We start from the raw sequence: 15126 nt of genomic DNA on the forward strand, positions 1-15126 counted from the left end.
AGCGCCCCACGGCTGCCGGTCAGGAGCCGCGTGGGGACTCCCCAGGGTTATGTGAGTAGAGATCAACGTGCATTAGAACTGGCCACTCCTCCGAGAAGGGGCCTCGCAGGGGTTCCTGAACACACGCCTCCTAACGTCTCCCAGCAGGTGTGCACCTCGGGCCCATCCCTGGCCCCGCGCCCGCCTGCTCCGGAGAAAGAATAGGTGGTAGACGGAGCCCAACACAATCAAGGGTGCATGACCCTCGTCCAGCTTCCATAAGCCCTGAACACGGCCTGCTCCGCCCTGCGGGCTCCCCCTGCTGGGGCTAGACTCCTGGAGCCCTCCTTACTAGCAGCTCCTTCCTGCCCTAAAGGAAGAAGCCCCTGGCTTCTGTGCCGCCCGCCGGCCTGGGCTCCTGGAAGTGACCGGGCCCGAGCTGGGCCTGTCCCCCAGACTTCCAGCCGCAGGTCCACGTGGCCCCATCAGGATCACTGAGGGATGACACTCGGGCCAGCGGTCTCCCAGGGCGGCCAGGTCACAGGGCGGCCTGCCGCTCTCCACCTCTGCTCCGGCTGGGCGGGGTCGGGGCAGGGAAGGCCCGGGAGGTGAAGGAGGCGGCTTACATCCATCTTGCTCCTCGCTGCACGGTCGCTTAGAGTTACAGCTCATAATAATGATAACAGCTGCCATTTATTGAGCACTTCGGCCATGCCTGGCACCAACTCAGCGCCCAACACACATTATCATGAGCACATTCAATCTCATTTACGTTCACAATGGCCCCTTGAGGAAGGGTTTATGGCCTGAATGTCGTGGATGAGGCTCGCGGAGGCCCCGAGATGCTGGGTGGCTCGGCTAAGTTCACGTAACGAGGAGGTGGCAGAGCCAGGATGCAGACCCAGGTCCATAACAATAAACACAAGGGCTTATTATATAACACGCCGCGTGCTGCGCTGGGTTCGGCAGGCGTGCCTGACACGGATTATTCACTTAACAAGGCGAGACGGGGCGGACAGCTTAGGACGTGTGTCCCGGGTCGCACAAGGGCAGCCAGTGGAGGGCAGGCTGGGGTCCAAGGCCCGATCTGACCTCTCACCCACACTCTCTGTGACCCCCACACTAGCCGAGGAGGGGCCCAGGAAACGATGCTGGTCTGAAGATAAACGGCCGCTCACTTTCCGAGACCGACACCGGCCATACCGGGAGCGCGAACGCAGGGAACTGATGGCCAGACAAAGCCGGCTGCAGCCTCCCCAGCCTGGCCCTGGTTGCATAACCCACCTCTGCTTTCCGGAGGCCCTGGGGCCGGGCCTCCCACAGAGGGTTTGCCCCCCGAGTCCCCTGGCCCAGCCTCTGTTAAAGGAGCCTGCTCCTCAGAGTGACAGCCTGGAAGAGGCGAGCCAGTGGTTGGCAAACTCATTAGTCAACAGAGCCAAATATCAACAGTACAACGATGGAGATTTCTTTTGAGAGCCAAATTTTTTAAACTTAAACTATATAGGTAGGTACATTGTTATTAACTTAATTAGGGTCCTCCTAAGGCTTAGGAAGAGCCACACTCAAGGGGCCAAAAGCCGCATGTGGCTCGCGAGCGTTTGCCGACCACGGGGCTAGACCATTTGGGGCTGTTTCATCCTCACGTCCAGAGTCCTGATAATGCCCGCCCCTCTCAGCAGCCCCTGAGCTCATGGCTGCAGGTGCGGCTGGCTCCCTGGGGCTGCCCAGCGTGGAGGAAGGGCGCTGGCTGCGGTCAGCACTGGCCATGCGAGGACCCCTGGCCAGCTCTGCCGCGAAGACGCTAGCTCTGAAATGCGACAGTCCCAGGGCGTGTGCCCAGGGTCTCAAGCTGACCTCAAAGACACTGACATCTCAGCCCTGCTTGTCGGAAGGCGAGGCAGGAGCCTCAGTTATCCTTCCGCCATCCCTCCCCCTAGAGCAGCGGTTCTCACCTTCTGGCCCTTTAAATACAGTTCCTCATGTTGTGACCCAACCATAAAATTATTTTCGTTGCTACTTCATAACTGTAATGTTGCTACTGTTATGAATCGTAACGTAAATATCTGAAAGGGTCGTTCCACTGCCAAAGGGGTCGCGACCCACAGGTTGAGAACCGCTGTGCTAGAGTCTGGTGGGCAGCACCTTCACTGCAGGTCAGGGCCGACGATGCCAAGAGCATCCAGAAAACAGTTTCCACGGCCCTGCTGCTGCCAGGCCCCGGACTAGGCGAGAGCACGGGAAGGCTCACGGGCTGAGGGGCAGAAAGACGAGAACACGGATGCACACGGAAGTCCTTGGCCCCCACCTCACTCTGCAGCCTCGCCAAGCCCATCGCGCCCTCCGAGCGTCACTGTCTGCTCCCAGCACTCCCGGGATTTCCATGCCTCCCTGCCTCTGCCCGGGCTGTGCCGCATGGCTAGTGAGCTTCTAAGCCTCCCTCAGGAATAATGCAAATGTGTTCTCCTCCGTGACTCTCTCCTCGACGCCCACTCCCTCCCGTGAGCTCCCACAGTGAGCGTCCAGAGGGGAGTGCCGACTGCATCCTACTGACTGTCTCTCCAGTGACTGCACGACCCCGGGGGCCCAGGTCGGGAGACCCTCCCACCCGCCAGCTCAGCCCCCGCCAACTCAGCCGGGGACACGTCAGCCCTTCAGCCCTCGGCAGCTGCTACAGAGGCCAGCACTGTCTTCTCTGCTTCCAGGGTCATCCTAACTCTCGGAAGGGCTGTGTATGTGAAAATGCCCTCTCTCTGCCCCACACCCACTCCAGGGCCTGGGACACAATCAATTATCCTCAAAGCCGGTATGTTGGAACTGATTTTTTTTTTTAAAAAAAACACAGCAGCCTAGACAAACACCCTCAGGCTCCTGAAGATTCCAGCGGCAGCAGCACTAACGAGCAATTAGGGACCCGGGCGATGTGCCGGTGCAGACTCCAAGGAGAGGGGTGATGGTCAGGCAGGTGCAGTCAGGCCGACGCTCAGGCCCCGGGACTCTCAGCCAGGGAGGTTCATTTACGCCGAAGTCAGCAGCCTGTGCCCAGGGAACGGACTGGGAGCCCTGGACACCGTGTGGAGGCGGTCAGCCTTCATTCTGCGGGCAGTAGGGAGCCACTGAAGACTTCAGGGGGTGGGCAGAGCGCACTGATCAAGCCGCACACATGTGGGCAAGATGAATAAGCAGAGGCGCAGGGAATGAGCTGGGAGGCTCATGAGACTCCCCCGCGGGCAGCCGGGAGCTGGCGGGGAGGCCGTGCGGTGGCCCCGGACGCTCAGGCCTGGCTCGCTCCCTGGAGGGCCGGAGTCCACGCCTGTCTGGCCTGGAAACTCGGCACAGCAGAGGTGCTTCCGGGGCAGAGGGGTCTCTGGCAGGCCCGGCAGATCGTAATCCTGCCCAGCCTCAGTTTCTCCATCTGTCACCTGGAAGAGCCCCCCCCCCCCCCCCCCCCCGCCGCCACCCGCCAGAAGGCAGATGACAAGGGTGAGGAAAGATCCCCCAAAGGCCGATTCTTTCTTGGTTTGGAGGCCGGGGCTACAGGCAGCCTCTGAAGAGAAGCTGGCTCCCCCCTCCCTGCCCGCTCCCAGCTGCCCAGCAGCAGGAGAGGCACCTGCTGCCCACCCTCCAGCCTCGGGGGACAGAGGGCAGGCTCCATCCACCCCAAGTTAAGCTCAGCGGGCAGCAAGGGGCCGCGTGGGAAAGGCTGCGGCCGGAGAGCGATGAGAACGGCAGGCCCTCCGAGGCGGGGCAGCTGGCCGGGCGCAGCAGTGAGGTGAGGCGAGGCCCGCGTGAGTAGCGCCTGGCCACGCCGCGGACTGGCAACGTCATTATCTGTTATTTACCACAACAGAGGACAAGAGGCTGCACAAAATTACCGTTCCTGGTAACAGCTGCTAAGCGGATTTGCCAACGCTGCTTCCTGCTGCCTGCGTTCTCTCGAATGTACAATGACCAGACCCAGGGAAAGGGCCGCGAAGCTCCGGTGGCAAGGGGCCCGAGGGGGCGCCAGACAGCTGTCTCAGGGGGGAGCCCAACCCCGACCCAGGCCCCGACCCCGACCCCGACCCCGACCCCGACCCCGACCCCGACCCCGACCCCGACCCAGGCCCAGGCCCAGGCCCAGAGACGGCTTTGCTCACTCATGAGGGGCCGGCCGGCCTCCCAGGGACTCTCATCCATGACTCAGCAAACTCAAACCCCTTGCAAACCCCCAGATGTGTCCGGGCTCCGCCCAGCATCCCGGGGTGTGTGTGTGTGTGTGACAAACCTCTGTGGGGAGGTTTGCTCCAGGGGCGGCCAGGGGGCCTATGATCCCTTCTCCAGTGTTAGAGGCACTTAGTCAATGGCCTTGGCACCCGATTGGCAAGCTGGCACCTAATATCACCTTCCTTTGGGGGGTCTGTGTCTCCTATGAGTCTTCAGCTCTTTTTACCCCGCAAAGAGTGAGCAAAGTTCTGAATTGAGATGTGAGGCCCTGGCTATGCCACCAGGAACAAGTCATCTCTCAGAGCCTCAGTTTCTCCACCTGGGAAATGGGTTTAATCACTGTCTATTGCCTCCCAACCTCCTGGGGGCTATAAAGGGTATACGGCATCACAGAAACATCAGAGACAGGGGGTGTCTCAGAAGCACAAGCCGACCCCCACCCTGGCGTCCCCCTGCTAAGAGGACAGGAACTCAACCCCAGCCTGAGACAGAGAGATCTGGAAAGCAAACCTGCCATTGCTTTAAAGTAACAGCACACCAAGCTCCGTCTACTGCCCCAGAACCTGCTCTTCTGGCCTGTACTGGCCCCTGCAGGTCAGGGAGTGGCCGCGGCCACAGCTGTGAGCTAAAGCTTACGCGTCTGTGCCTCTGGAGTACAGCCTGGTTGACTGTTTTAGAGCCTCCAATAGGCTCTCTCGCCCACCACCAGTCCCCCTCCAGGTCTGCCTCTGGACCCGACCTGCCCAGAGACCCACTTGCTTCCGAATAGAACCCTTTTCCCATTGGCTCTGCTGCATATAGGGCACGCCTTAGCCAGGCACCAGGGCCCTGCACAAGCCTCACTCCATTCACTCCACCCTCCTCGGCCCGCCTCCCTCTCCCTGCCGGCGCCCCACATCCCCAAACCATTCGCTATGCCAAATGCACGCCCCCCACCCCCAGCCCCAGGCCCTGCACTCCACTGTCCCCCTGCCTCTACAGAGCTGTGCCTCCTCCTGCACTGCCCTCCCCAGGCACCTGGGTCTCCACCCTCCAGGCCTGGCTCACTGAGCCCTCCGGCGCCCTCTGCCTGGGGCCACTCCATGCCCTGCTCCTACAGCACCCCTCCCGCTGCCCTACACCCTCTGTCACAGCAGGGAGCTCCTGGCGGGCAGGGCGTGGCAGGCAGGCAGGCTAAGTGGACAGGGTCTCCGGAGGGCTGCCGGAGACGCCATTGTGGTTAACCTAGTTCAGTGGTTCTCAGCCTTCTGGCCCTTTAAATACAGGTCCTCATCTTGTGACCCAACCATAAAATTATTTTCGTTGCTACTTCATAACTGTAATGTGGCTACTGTTATGAATCGTCATGTAAATATCTGATATGCAGGATGGTCTTAGGCGACCCCTGTGACAGGGTCGTTCGACCGCCAAAGGGGTCGCGGCCCACAGGTTGAGAACCGCTGACCTAGTTATTCCTAACAGAAAGGAGCAGAGGGAAGGCCAAACCTTACAGGCATGTCATGTGGACAGCTCTGCCGGGAAGCTGCAGCCTTACACTCCCCAGGGGGCCTCCCGGCTACTCCCCGCAGATAGCTGGGGGAGGGGGCTGGACAGGTGGGAGACAGACACCCAGTAAAGTTGGGGTGACATAGGGAAGGTGCTTACTGTCCCTCACACTGAGAACAGAGGTTCTCGGCCGGAATGGGCGTGGCCACTGCAGGGGGGCAAAATTTGGAATATTTAATTCCCTAAACCGGGGGTGGGGACATCTGGCCCACGGAATCGTTTGGTCTGTCCCTGCCAAGGCATTAGGGGTGAGTTAATTAAATGTCTGACCCAGTGTAGCAGCTACTTTTTAAGCTGATAATTTTGTATGGCCCGGGGATGGTGCTGCAAATGTCCACAGGGCCCTCAGCAGAAACGAGGTGCCCCACCCCGCAACGAAGGCGTGCGCTCTTGCTCTCGGTTCCTCCTGATCGACTCCTGGCTTGTGGGGCTCTCACGCTCCTGCTCCCCTACATTCGCCCACACGGCCCACAGCCATGGGGGCCCCCCCACACACAATGACTAATGGACTGGAACTAGCCTGATGCTGCAACGCTGGAGACTGGTGTTGCTTTGAGCTTTACTGAAGGGATGCAATTCCTTGGAAATAATGCTTTCTGCCTCCTCCATGGGGGCCTCTGGAAATCCTTGCTCCAGTGGTACCCCAAGCACCCCACTCCCACTCACAATGGGGAAAGACCACCCACACATTTCTCTGGTATCACAGGTTCTAATTGAATGGCCATAAGGCTGGTCTCCCGGAAGCTCTGGGATTTGCCACCAGAGGGTCTCACCCTGGCTCTTGGCAGCTCTTCATCTGCCCTTGACCTTGAGCTGAAGGTCAGTGGCACGGCAGGGTGAGCAGACTGGTCTCTGGACTGCTCCAAGTGGCAAGAAAGAAGCTCCTCTGGGGAAGAAAGACCCACCGCAGGCACCAGAGCAGCAAGAAAGAAGCGTGCCTAACGGAGACGTTCTGACCGTCAGATCCTGAGCAGGCACGCGTTCCACGGGGCTGCGTGGTGTCTGCTCCCACCCTCCGATCCCGCACCAGCAGCCAGGCCCAATCTTGCCAAGCAGCCCGGGTGACACGGCAGCCAGCGCCGGCCCTCAGGGCAGGCGGATTAAGTGACTTTTTCCGGGAATTTAGGAAACATCAGTAGCTGAATGAAAAAAATCCATCTTGGTAATGAGGCCCAAGCTCACGTCTGCTACATCTGAATTAGGCTGAGGAGGACAGGGGCACGGCGAGGCCAGTCTGGAGGCGGCTCGGATGCAGCGACTATTGCTCAGGACTGCCGCTGCTCTTGCGGCCACACCCGAGGGTCAGCGGGGGACATGGATGGGTTCCGTCCCACCCCCATTCAGGAGGGAGAGAGACCCTGCAACAAGCTGCACCCCCTAACCCTTGTGCACTGTTGGTGGGAATATAAAATGGTGCGGCCGTTACGGGAAGCAGGATGGCAACTCCTCCAACAGCGAAACGGCACGACCACGTGCTCCAGCAGCTGCTTCTGGGGACCAGCCCCAAAGACTCGAAAGCAGGGGCTCAGGGGATGTTTGCACACATGTTCCTGGGAGCACCATTCACAACAGCTGAGAGGCAGAAGCAAGCCAGAGCCCATGTCGGAGGAGCGGGTCAGCGCCATGTGACATCTACATACAATGGAATGTTAGCCTTAAAAAGAGGGGCCTTCTGGCACCTGCTACCACCTGGATGGGCCTTGACGACAATACGTTAAGTGAAACAAGCCAGTCCCAGAAAGACAAGTACTGTAGGACTCCACTTTATGTGAGGTCCCTAAGGTGGGCAAATCATAGCAACAAAAAGTACGAGGGTGGATGCCAGGGGCTGGGGAGGGTGAGGATGGGGAGTTAATATTTACTGGGGACAGAGTTTCAGTTTTGCAACATGAGCTAGTTCTGGAGGTGATGGTGGTGATAGCGCAACATGAACGTACGTCATGCCCCTAAACCGTATGTACACTTAAAAATGGTTTAAAAAGCAAATTGGATGTTATGTATATTTACCACAAGTTAAAAATAGTTTTTAAAATGGCCTCCTCCTATTTCAGGGACTCAAGTGAATCCAGGGAGGGGGGGGGGCAGCCCCCATCCCACAGACTCCGCAAGGGCCAGGCCTCAGAGCTTTGAAGGGTCACTTGTGGGGCCTCCCGCTCCCCGGGCCTCCCCGGCGCCCTTTCTGTTCTCACTCACACCCCATTCTTCCCAACCCCGCACCTCGTCCACGCTGCTCCCTTTGCTCAGAACCCTTTCTGCCAGATCTGACTTTTTCTGGTTATGGCCTCAGCTCAAATGTCACCTCCTCATCTGAGGCCCTCGCTGTACATGCAAAATAAAATAACTGCTTCCTACGCCCTCCCCACTGGCTCTTACACTGCCCTCCCTCCCTCCCTCCCTCCCTGCTTTCTGTGTTTTTGCCACTTTCTGGAATGACTGTATTTATTTGCTCTTGTCCGTATTGCCTTTTCTTAGCTTATAACGCCAGGGGGTTGATGCAGCAGAGCAGTTATTCATAAAAATGCTCGGAACCAGACTGCTTGGGTTCAAATACTGGCTCCACAACTAACTAGCTGACTCACCTTGGGCGAGATTCTTAATCACTCTGTGCCTCAGTTTACACATCTGTAAAGGGGGCATGATAACAGTGCCAACCCCATAGGGTTGCTAGGAGGACTGAAGGAGTTAACATGTGACGGGCCCTTAGAGCAGCGTCTAGCAGAGTGAGTAAGAGAAGTACTGGCTCTTATGATTACGAGGGCGAGGCCGCCTCCCACCTTGTTCATCACAGTACCTCCAGGGCCTGGCATATCGTCAGTACCCGATAAAACGCTGTAGCATGAAATGAATGAAAAAATTCTGCAGAGACAAGCCCATCATGAAGTTAAGTTTCATTTGCACGGATGGGCCTAGGGAGCTGAGCTGGCTCCGAAGGAAGGAAAAGTCTTCCCAAAGGGCTGCCCACGCTCCCACCGCCCAGGCCCTGGCCCCTGAGGTGGGCCCAGCCAGCCCCAGTGTTTAGCTGTTGGAGTGGGAACATCCTGAGACCATCAGGCTGCTTCTGAAAGTCCAGGGAAAGACATTTTTACCCCCAGTGGTGGGGAGGGCAGCCAGCCCGCCACGGCCAGCACTGGACAGAGTGTGGGGGAAGGGCGGCCTCTGACAGGGCCTTCTGGGTGCTCCTGGGATCCTCAAAGGCATCACCCATCACCCACGCCTTGGCCCTTAAAGGGACTTCTCCGGTGTTCGTTTCTCTCTGTCTCTCTCTCTGTCTCTTACTATTGTACTTTTCCCATTTAAATCTGAAATCAGTGCAGAATCGATGTGGTATGTGGTGTGAGGTAAAGGTCAGGATACATTTCTTCCATACGGATATCAAGTGACCTCGCGTTATTTATTCTTTCAGATTTCCTAGTTATATAATCATGTTATTCGTGAGTAATGATAGTTATTTGTTTTTGTTAATCTTCACTCGAGGGCATTTTCCCCATTGATTATTAGAGTGGGGGAGGGAGGGAGAGAGACACATTGATGTGAGAGATGCATCGATTGGTTGCCCCCCACATGGCCCCAACTGGGGCCGGGGCTTGAACCTGCAACCCAGGTACCGTGCCCTTGACCTGGAATCAAATCCGAGACCCTCTGTGCACGGGCCGGCCCTCTAATCATGGAGACACACTTAAGGACAGTTTAGCTCTTCTTTTCTGATCCTTATGCCATACGTTTCTCTTTCTTGCCTGATGGCACTGGCTGCGCCTCCAGTACAACACTGGGGAGAAGTGGCGATAAAGATACAAAGAACTTGTCTTAGTCCCGGTTTTAGGAGAAAAGTTTTCAATATTTCATTGAGTAAGATATTTCGCCTCCTGTGTTCTTTATTTTTTTAAACATATTTTTATTGATCTCAGAGAGGAAGGAAGAGGGAGACAGAGATAGAAACATCAACGATGAGAGAGAATCATTGATCGGCCGCCTCCTGCACGTCCCCTCCTGGGGACTGAGCCTGCAACCCGGCATGTGCCCTGACCAAGAATCGAACAGTGACCTCCCCATTCATAGGTCGACGCTCAGCCACTGAGCCACGCCGGCTGAGCTCTCCTGTGTTCTTTAGGAAGATATCCCCGCTTCTCCCAGGAAGGAAAAGCACACTGGGTGAGGAATGGAGGGGCAGCACAGCAAGCGCCCCTGGGGGACCCCGCGCCCACTGCCCAGCCAGGTGACCCAGGAGGCCACACGGCGCCCACTGCGCCCATTTTCCACCTGTGACTGGGAAACAGCCTCACCCCCAGTCCCGACGGCTCTGTGCTGAGGAGCAAACGGGGTGACGTTGGTGAAAGTGCTTGGTAGACTCTAAAGCAGCGGTTCTCAACCTGTGGGTCGCGACCCCTTCGGGGGTCAAACGACCCTTTCACAGGGGTCGCCTACGACCATCGGAAAACACATATATAATTACATATTGTTTTTGTGATTAATCACTATGCTTTAATTATGTTCAATGAAAATACATCCTGCATATCAGATATTTACATGACGATTCATAACAGTAGCAACATGACAGTTATGAAGTAGCAACGAAAATAATTTTATGGTTGGGGGTCACCACCACATGAGGAACTGTATTAAAGGGCCGCGGCGTTAGGAAGGGTGAGAACCACTGCGCCTAACACACGCAGTGACACCATGGCCCCGGTGCTCACGTTGGCAAGGCCAGCACGGCCCGAGGGAGGGGGCGTGCGAGTGGGGGGATGCGGGTTGTGTGTGGGGGTGTGGGGGTGTGGTGTGGTATGTGAAGGTGGGGTGCAGTGTGAGGGGAGTGGGGGTTGTGTGGTGTGTGGGCGGGTGTGGGGAGGGCAAGGGGAGGCAGAGAAGCAGAGGGAAGGCCGCCACTCCAGGTCCTTCACCACCACCCTGAGCCAGGCCTGGTGCCGGGACCTCAGAGCAGGCGTTTTCAAACTAAGGAGAATCGGAATCCCCTGGGGAGGCTTGTTAAACACAGATCCCGCCCCCACCCCCAGCTTCTGGTCTGTAGGTGCAATGCACTGAATGGGTGGGGCCCCTTGATGGGATTAGTGGCCCTCAGGTTACTGCCAGCTTTCCTGCTGGGGGTCTCGGCTGGGCCCCCTCTCATGCCTCCCCAGAGCCTCGAGCAGGCTGTGGGGCCCGGGTCAGGTTCTGGCTGGCGCCTTCCCTCCAGCACCTCCCCATCCTGAGCAGGGGCGCCCACCCCTCACGCAGCTGGACCAGCTTAGAGCAGAGAGCGATGCTGCCTCGTCCTCTCTCACGGGGACTCACACACATCGCTGAGACCGCCGCTTCCTGCGCAGCCTCCTCGGCACCCTCGCCATGAGACACATTTTGTCTGAAGCCAGAAAAAATCCCATTGCTTCCCTTGCACGGTGATAGCACCATCCAGGGCCTGGGCGGGCTTTCCTGCAGCCCGGCCCCGCCTCCCATCGCTGGTGAAACCCGACTCGCAATTAAACCGCAAGCTGGCTGCCTCAGATCCTGAGCAATTAGGAGCGCCAGGCCTCTCTAATTAACCAGCGGCCCCTCTCCCATCCCACCACAGCCCTCCCCTAATGAGGGCGGGCAGCCTGGGCGTGTGGGCCCAATTACTGAGGGGCGGCTGCCACAAGTGCCCGCCTCAAGGGTTCCACCCGCACATCACACACTCGTTAGCTCGTGGCTGCTGAGACCCGCCAGGGCTCCTGCAGGAGACGCCTCCGTGTGGCCAGGAGCCCCTGCAGACCTGCCCCCGGGCCTGGAGCTGGATACTCCCACGTCCGATCGCCCCAGCAGCCTGCCCATGGCCACAGCCTGCCCATGGCCACACGTCCGATCGCCCCAGCAGCCTGCCCATGGCCACAGCCTGCCCATGGCCACACGTCCGATCGCCCCAGCAGCCTGCCCATGGCCACAGCCTGCCCATGGCCACACGTCCAGTCGCCCCAGCAGCCTGCCCATGGCCACACGTCCAGTCGCCCCAGCAGCCTGCCCATGGCCACACGTCCAGTCGCCCCAGCAGCCTGCCCATGGCCACACGTCTGATCGCCCCAGCAGCCTGCCCATGGCCACACGCCTCCGGGACACACCTGCACACACACACACACACACACACACACACACACCCCAGTTGCAAAAGGTGAGGAGGTAGGAAGTGGAGATGGAAATAAACAGAAGCGCCCCAGTCACTGGTGAACCCAGAGTGGAGGGACCCGGATGCCCCCCCGCCCCCGCCCCCCCCCCCCCCGTTAGAGCTCTCTCAGGCCCCCAGGGCTGCCTCTGTAACCCAGTCACATCTGTAAGGAATTACCCACAGTCCCAGAGGGCAGGGTCTGTGTCTCCATACCACATCCCTGTGCCGGCAGCAGGAGGAGTCCAGGACGTGTTTGTTGGCTGAGAGAATGGATGACACGGTCCTCCCCTCCCAGACGCCAGTGCCCCGATAGGGGCTAACGCTTGGCTGGGGGCTCTCCTGGTTCTCTAAGGATCCAGGCCTGGCCGGTGGCTGCAGGGTGCCTGTGTGATATCTTTGACCATCTCCCAGGGGCCTGGGGCCCTGCGGACCTGCCCACTCTGCTCAATGCAGCTTGGCCCTCAAGAGCTCTTCCTTCTCACAAGGCCCATCTCCACAAAGGCAGCGGTTCTCCGCCTTCTGGCCCTTTCAATACAGCTCCTCATGTGGTGACCCAACCATAACATTATTTTCGTGGCTACTTCATCACTGTCATGTTGCTACTGTTATGAATCGTCATGTAAGTATCTGATAGGCAGGATGGTCTTAGGCGACCCCTGTGACAGGGTCATTTGACGGCCAAAGGGGTCGCAACCCACAGGTTGAGAACCGCTGCACAAAGGTCTCAGCTCTGCCCCATGTCTTCAAGTCTCCATGATCTCGCTTCCGTCCCTCCTCTAAGTTCCCCCTGTTCCTAAGTCAAATCTGATGTCATGTCCTGTGTTTTTTCTTCTTTCAGTCCACTTCTCCCTGCCCTCGGGCCTGCATCCTCATGGCCAGGGGCTCGCCCAGCCCGTTTTCAGCTCCACGTCTTTGCTGTGCTGCTCTCCCGTGCCCGGAATGCCCTTCACTCTACTCTCGGCCTCTCAGAAGGCTTCAGGAGCCAGCGCCTCCAGGCAGCCCTCCTGATTGCTCTTAGTCCTGGAAACCTTGGTCCCCGCTATGGTCAGCATCACTCCAGAGAATACTGTCTTCCCACTTTGACCATCAGGACCTGAGGGAAGTGATTATTATGGACACGTGTCCTTTTGGATTCCCCTAACCCAGGATTAGCCCACAGCAGGCTGAAAAAGCAGACCGATAGCATAGGAAGTGCAATCCTAGCATACGATTTGGCTCAGAGGAGAGCTGTATTTACTGAATAAAAACCAATAATGTTTATTGAGTACTTAACTGTGCCATACAAGGCTTCAGGAGCTCTGCATATAATATTTAACCCGCATAACTCTAGAAGGCACATAGTATGATAGTCCCCATTTTACAGATCAGGACGATGATAAAACACATGATTAAAGAAGCGTTCTGAGGCCATGCGGCTAGTGGGAGAGCCTCATTCTTACCTGGGCCTGTGAGGCCCAGAGGTCCACTCCCCAGGGCTGGCCCTAGAAGCCAGGCCATCTGACCTTCAGGCTCCAATCCTTCCCGCCAGAAAGCATAAGGTACCATGTGCTTACACATGTGTACACACACACATGCATGTGCATGCACACACGCACACACACGCACACACATGCACACGCATGCACTTCTGGGAGCCAGGATGCAAAGCCACAGAGCTGGGCCAGCACTAGAACTGGTCCAGGCTGGGCAGCCAGAGCGGCAGGGCCAGAGCAGGGCCTTACCTTCCTGCAGTCTTTGCAGAACACGGACGAGCTGCCCAGGTAGCCCAGCACCTCTCCACAGAGCAGACACTGGGACAGGCCGTTCCCCATCACGTTGCGCCTCATGGTGTCCAGCCGCTCCACCAGCCGCCTGCAGCATAGGACACAGTCCGATGGGAGGGACTTCCTGTCTCCATCCCCACCACGGCCCGGACATGGCTGCCACGGGCCCCACCCTACACAAGCCTGGGTGCTGTTCCCTCGCCCGGGGCACTGTTCCCTGCCCGCCTCTTTCCCTGGCTAGAACCCCTAATCATTCACTTACTCGCCAATACTGACTGAGCATCCATGAGGTGCTGGATGCTGGGAATATGGTAGCAAACAAGCCAGAGGCAGACATGGTCCCTGCTCTCATGGAACTTATGCTCAATAAAGGGCGAAAGTCCAGGCACAAGGAACAAGCAAACTGCCTTCCGAGGGGAAAGCACCATGAAATAAAGTGAGTGGGCGGGAGGGAGGCTCCCAGGGCCAGGGGCATGTTAGACATGACCCTGAGGACATCCGAGCTGAGAGCTGAAGGATGGCAAGGACCGGACCATGAGCAGAGCTGGGGAGGGAAAGCCCGAGGCAGAGGGAAGCCTGGGACGTTCCCCGTGAGGAGAGCCCGCACGCCGGCATGATCAGAAGGCCAGGGTGGCTGTGCTCCGAGCACCCGGCAGGGGGCCTGGGATGAAGGCAGGCGGGAGAGGCGAGGAAGGCGGATTACATGGTTCTGTCGGCCACAAAATGGAGCTTGGATTATTCTCTCAGATCAATGGGAAGCTACTGAGGAGTTTTAAGCAGAGGAGTGATTTGATCCGAGTGACATTTTTAAAAGCTCACTCAGGATTACGGGGGGGGGGGGGGGGGGGGAAGAAGCCAGCAGCAGGTGGTGGGAGTCGAAGAAGGGGGTGGAGCCTGGGATGGGCTGTATTTCAGAGGCAGCCTCGATGGCCTGGGGGTGAGGGGAGGAAAGAGACCCAGGAAGGCACAGAGGCCTTTGGTTTGAGCGACAGGGCAGATGAAGCAGAAGGGGAGAGAGAGAGAGAGAGAGAGCCCGTCTTTGACCTCTGATGCTGAGTGCCCGGGAGCCTACCCTGAACCCCACTGAGCCTGGGGTAGGTGCCCTCCTCGGGGTCCCCCAGCCCTCCAGCCCACTGTGACCCGTTTCATGACAACCGATAAGCAGTGCTGCGACCTCTGTGAAACGGGTGGCCACTGCTGCTGTGCTGGCAGCAGCATCGCCAGTGCCCAGTGGACACCCAGTGAGAGTTCTTGAGTGAATGAAGGACAGAGTATGGCTACACTATCTCCTCTCCCGCCCCCCCCCCCCCCCCCCCGCTGCCGTGAGGAAGATGCTATTTCTTCCCATTTTAAAGATGAGAAGACTGAGGTTCAGAGATGTGGAGTCACTTGCCAGGGTCACACAGCTCTTAAGAGGCGAAGCCTGGGTCCCCACCCAGACCCCACTCCCATGGCGACTCGATCTGCTCCCAGACTCTGCCTGGGGCCAAGGGAGAGCAGACT

The 15126-nt window shown here is 58.2% G+C and overlaps 1 protein-coding gene across 1 annotated transcript in view; it reads right to left on the reverse strand.

Annotated features, from left to right (window-relative positions):
• RPH3AL (rabphilin 3A like (without C2 domains)) overlaps window positions 1-15126 on the reverse strand; it is a 94252-nt gene that overhangs the window by 55969 nt on the left and 23157 nt on the right. The window contains 1 exon segment of the mRNA XM_059669206.1: window positions 13582-13711. Within this exon segment, the coding sequence (XP_059525189.1) occupies window positions 13582-13711 (130 nt within the window).

The sequence above is a fragment of the Myotis daubentonii genome, chromosome 16, assembly GCF_963259705.1.
Source record: "Myotis daubentonii chromosome 16, mMyoDau2.1, whole genome shotgun sequence".
NCBI classification, from domain to species: domain Eukaryota; kingdom Metazoa; phylum Chordata; class Mammalia; order Chiroptera; family Vespertilionidae; genus Myotis; species Myotis daubentonii.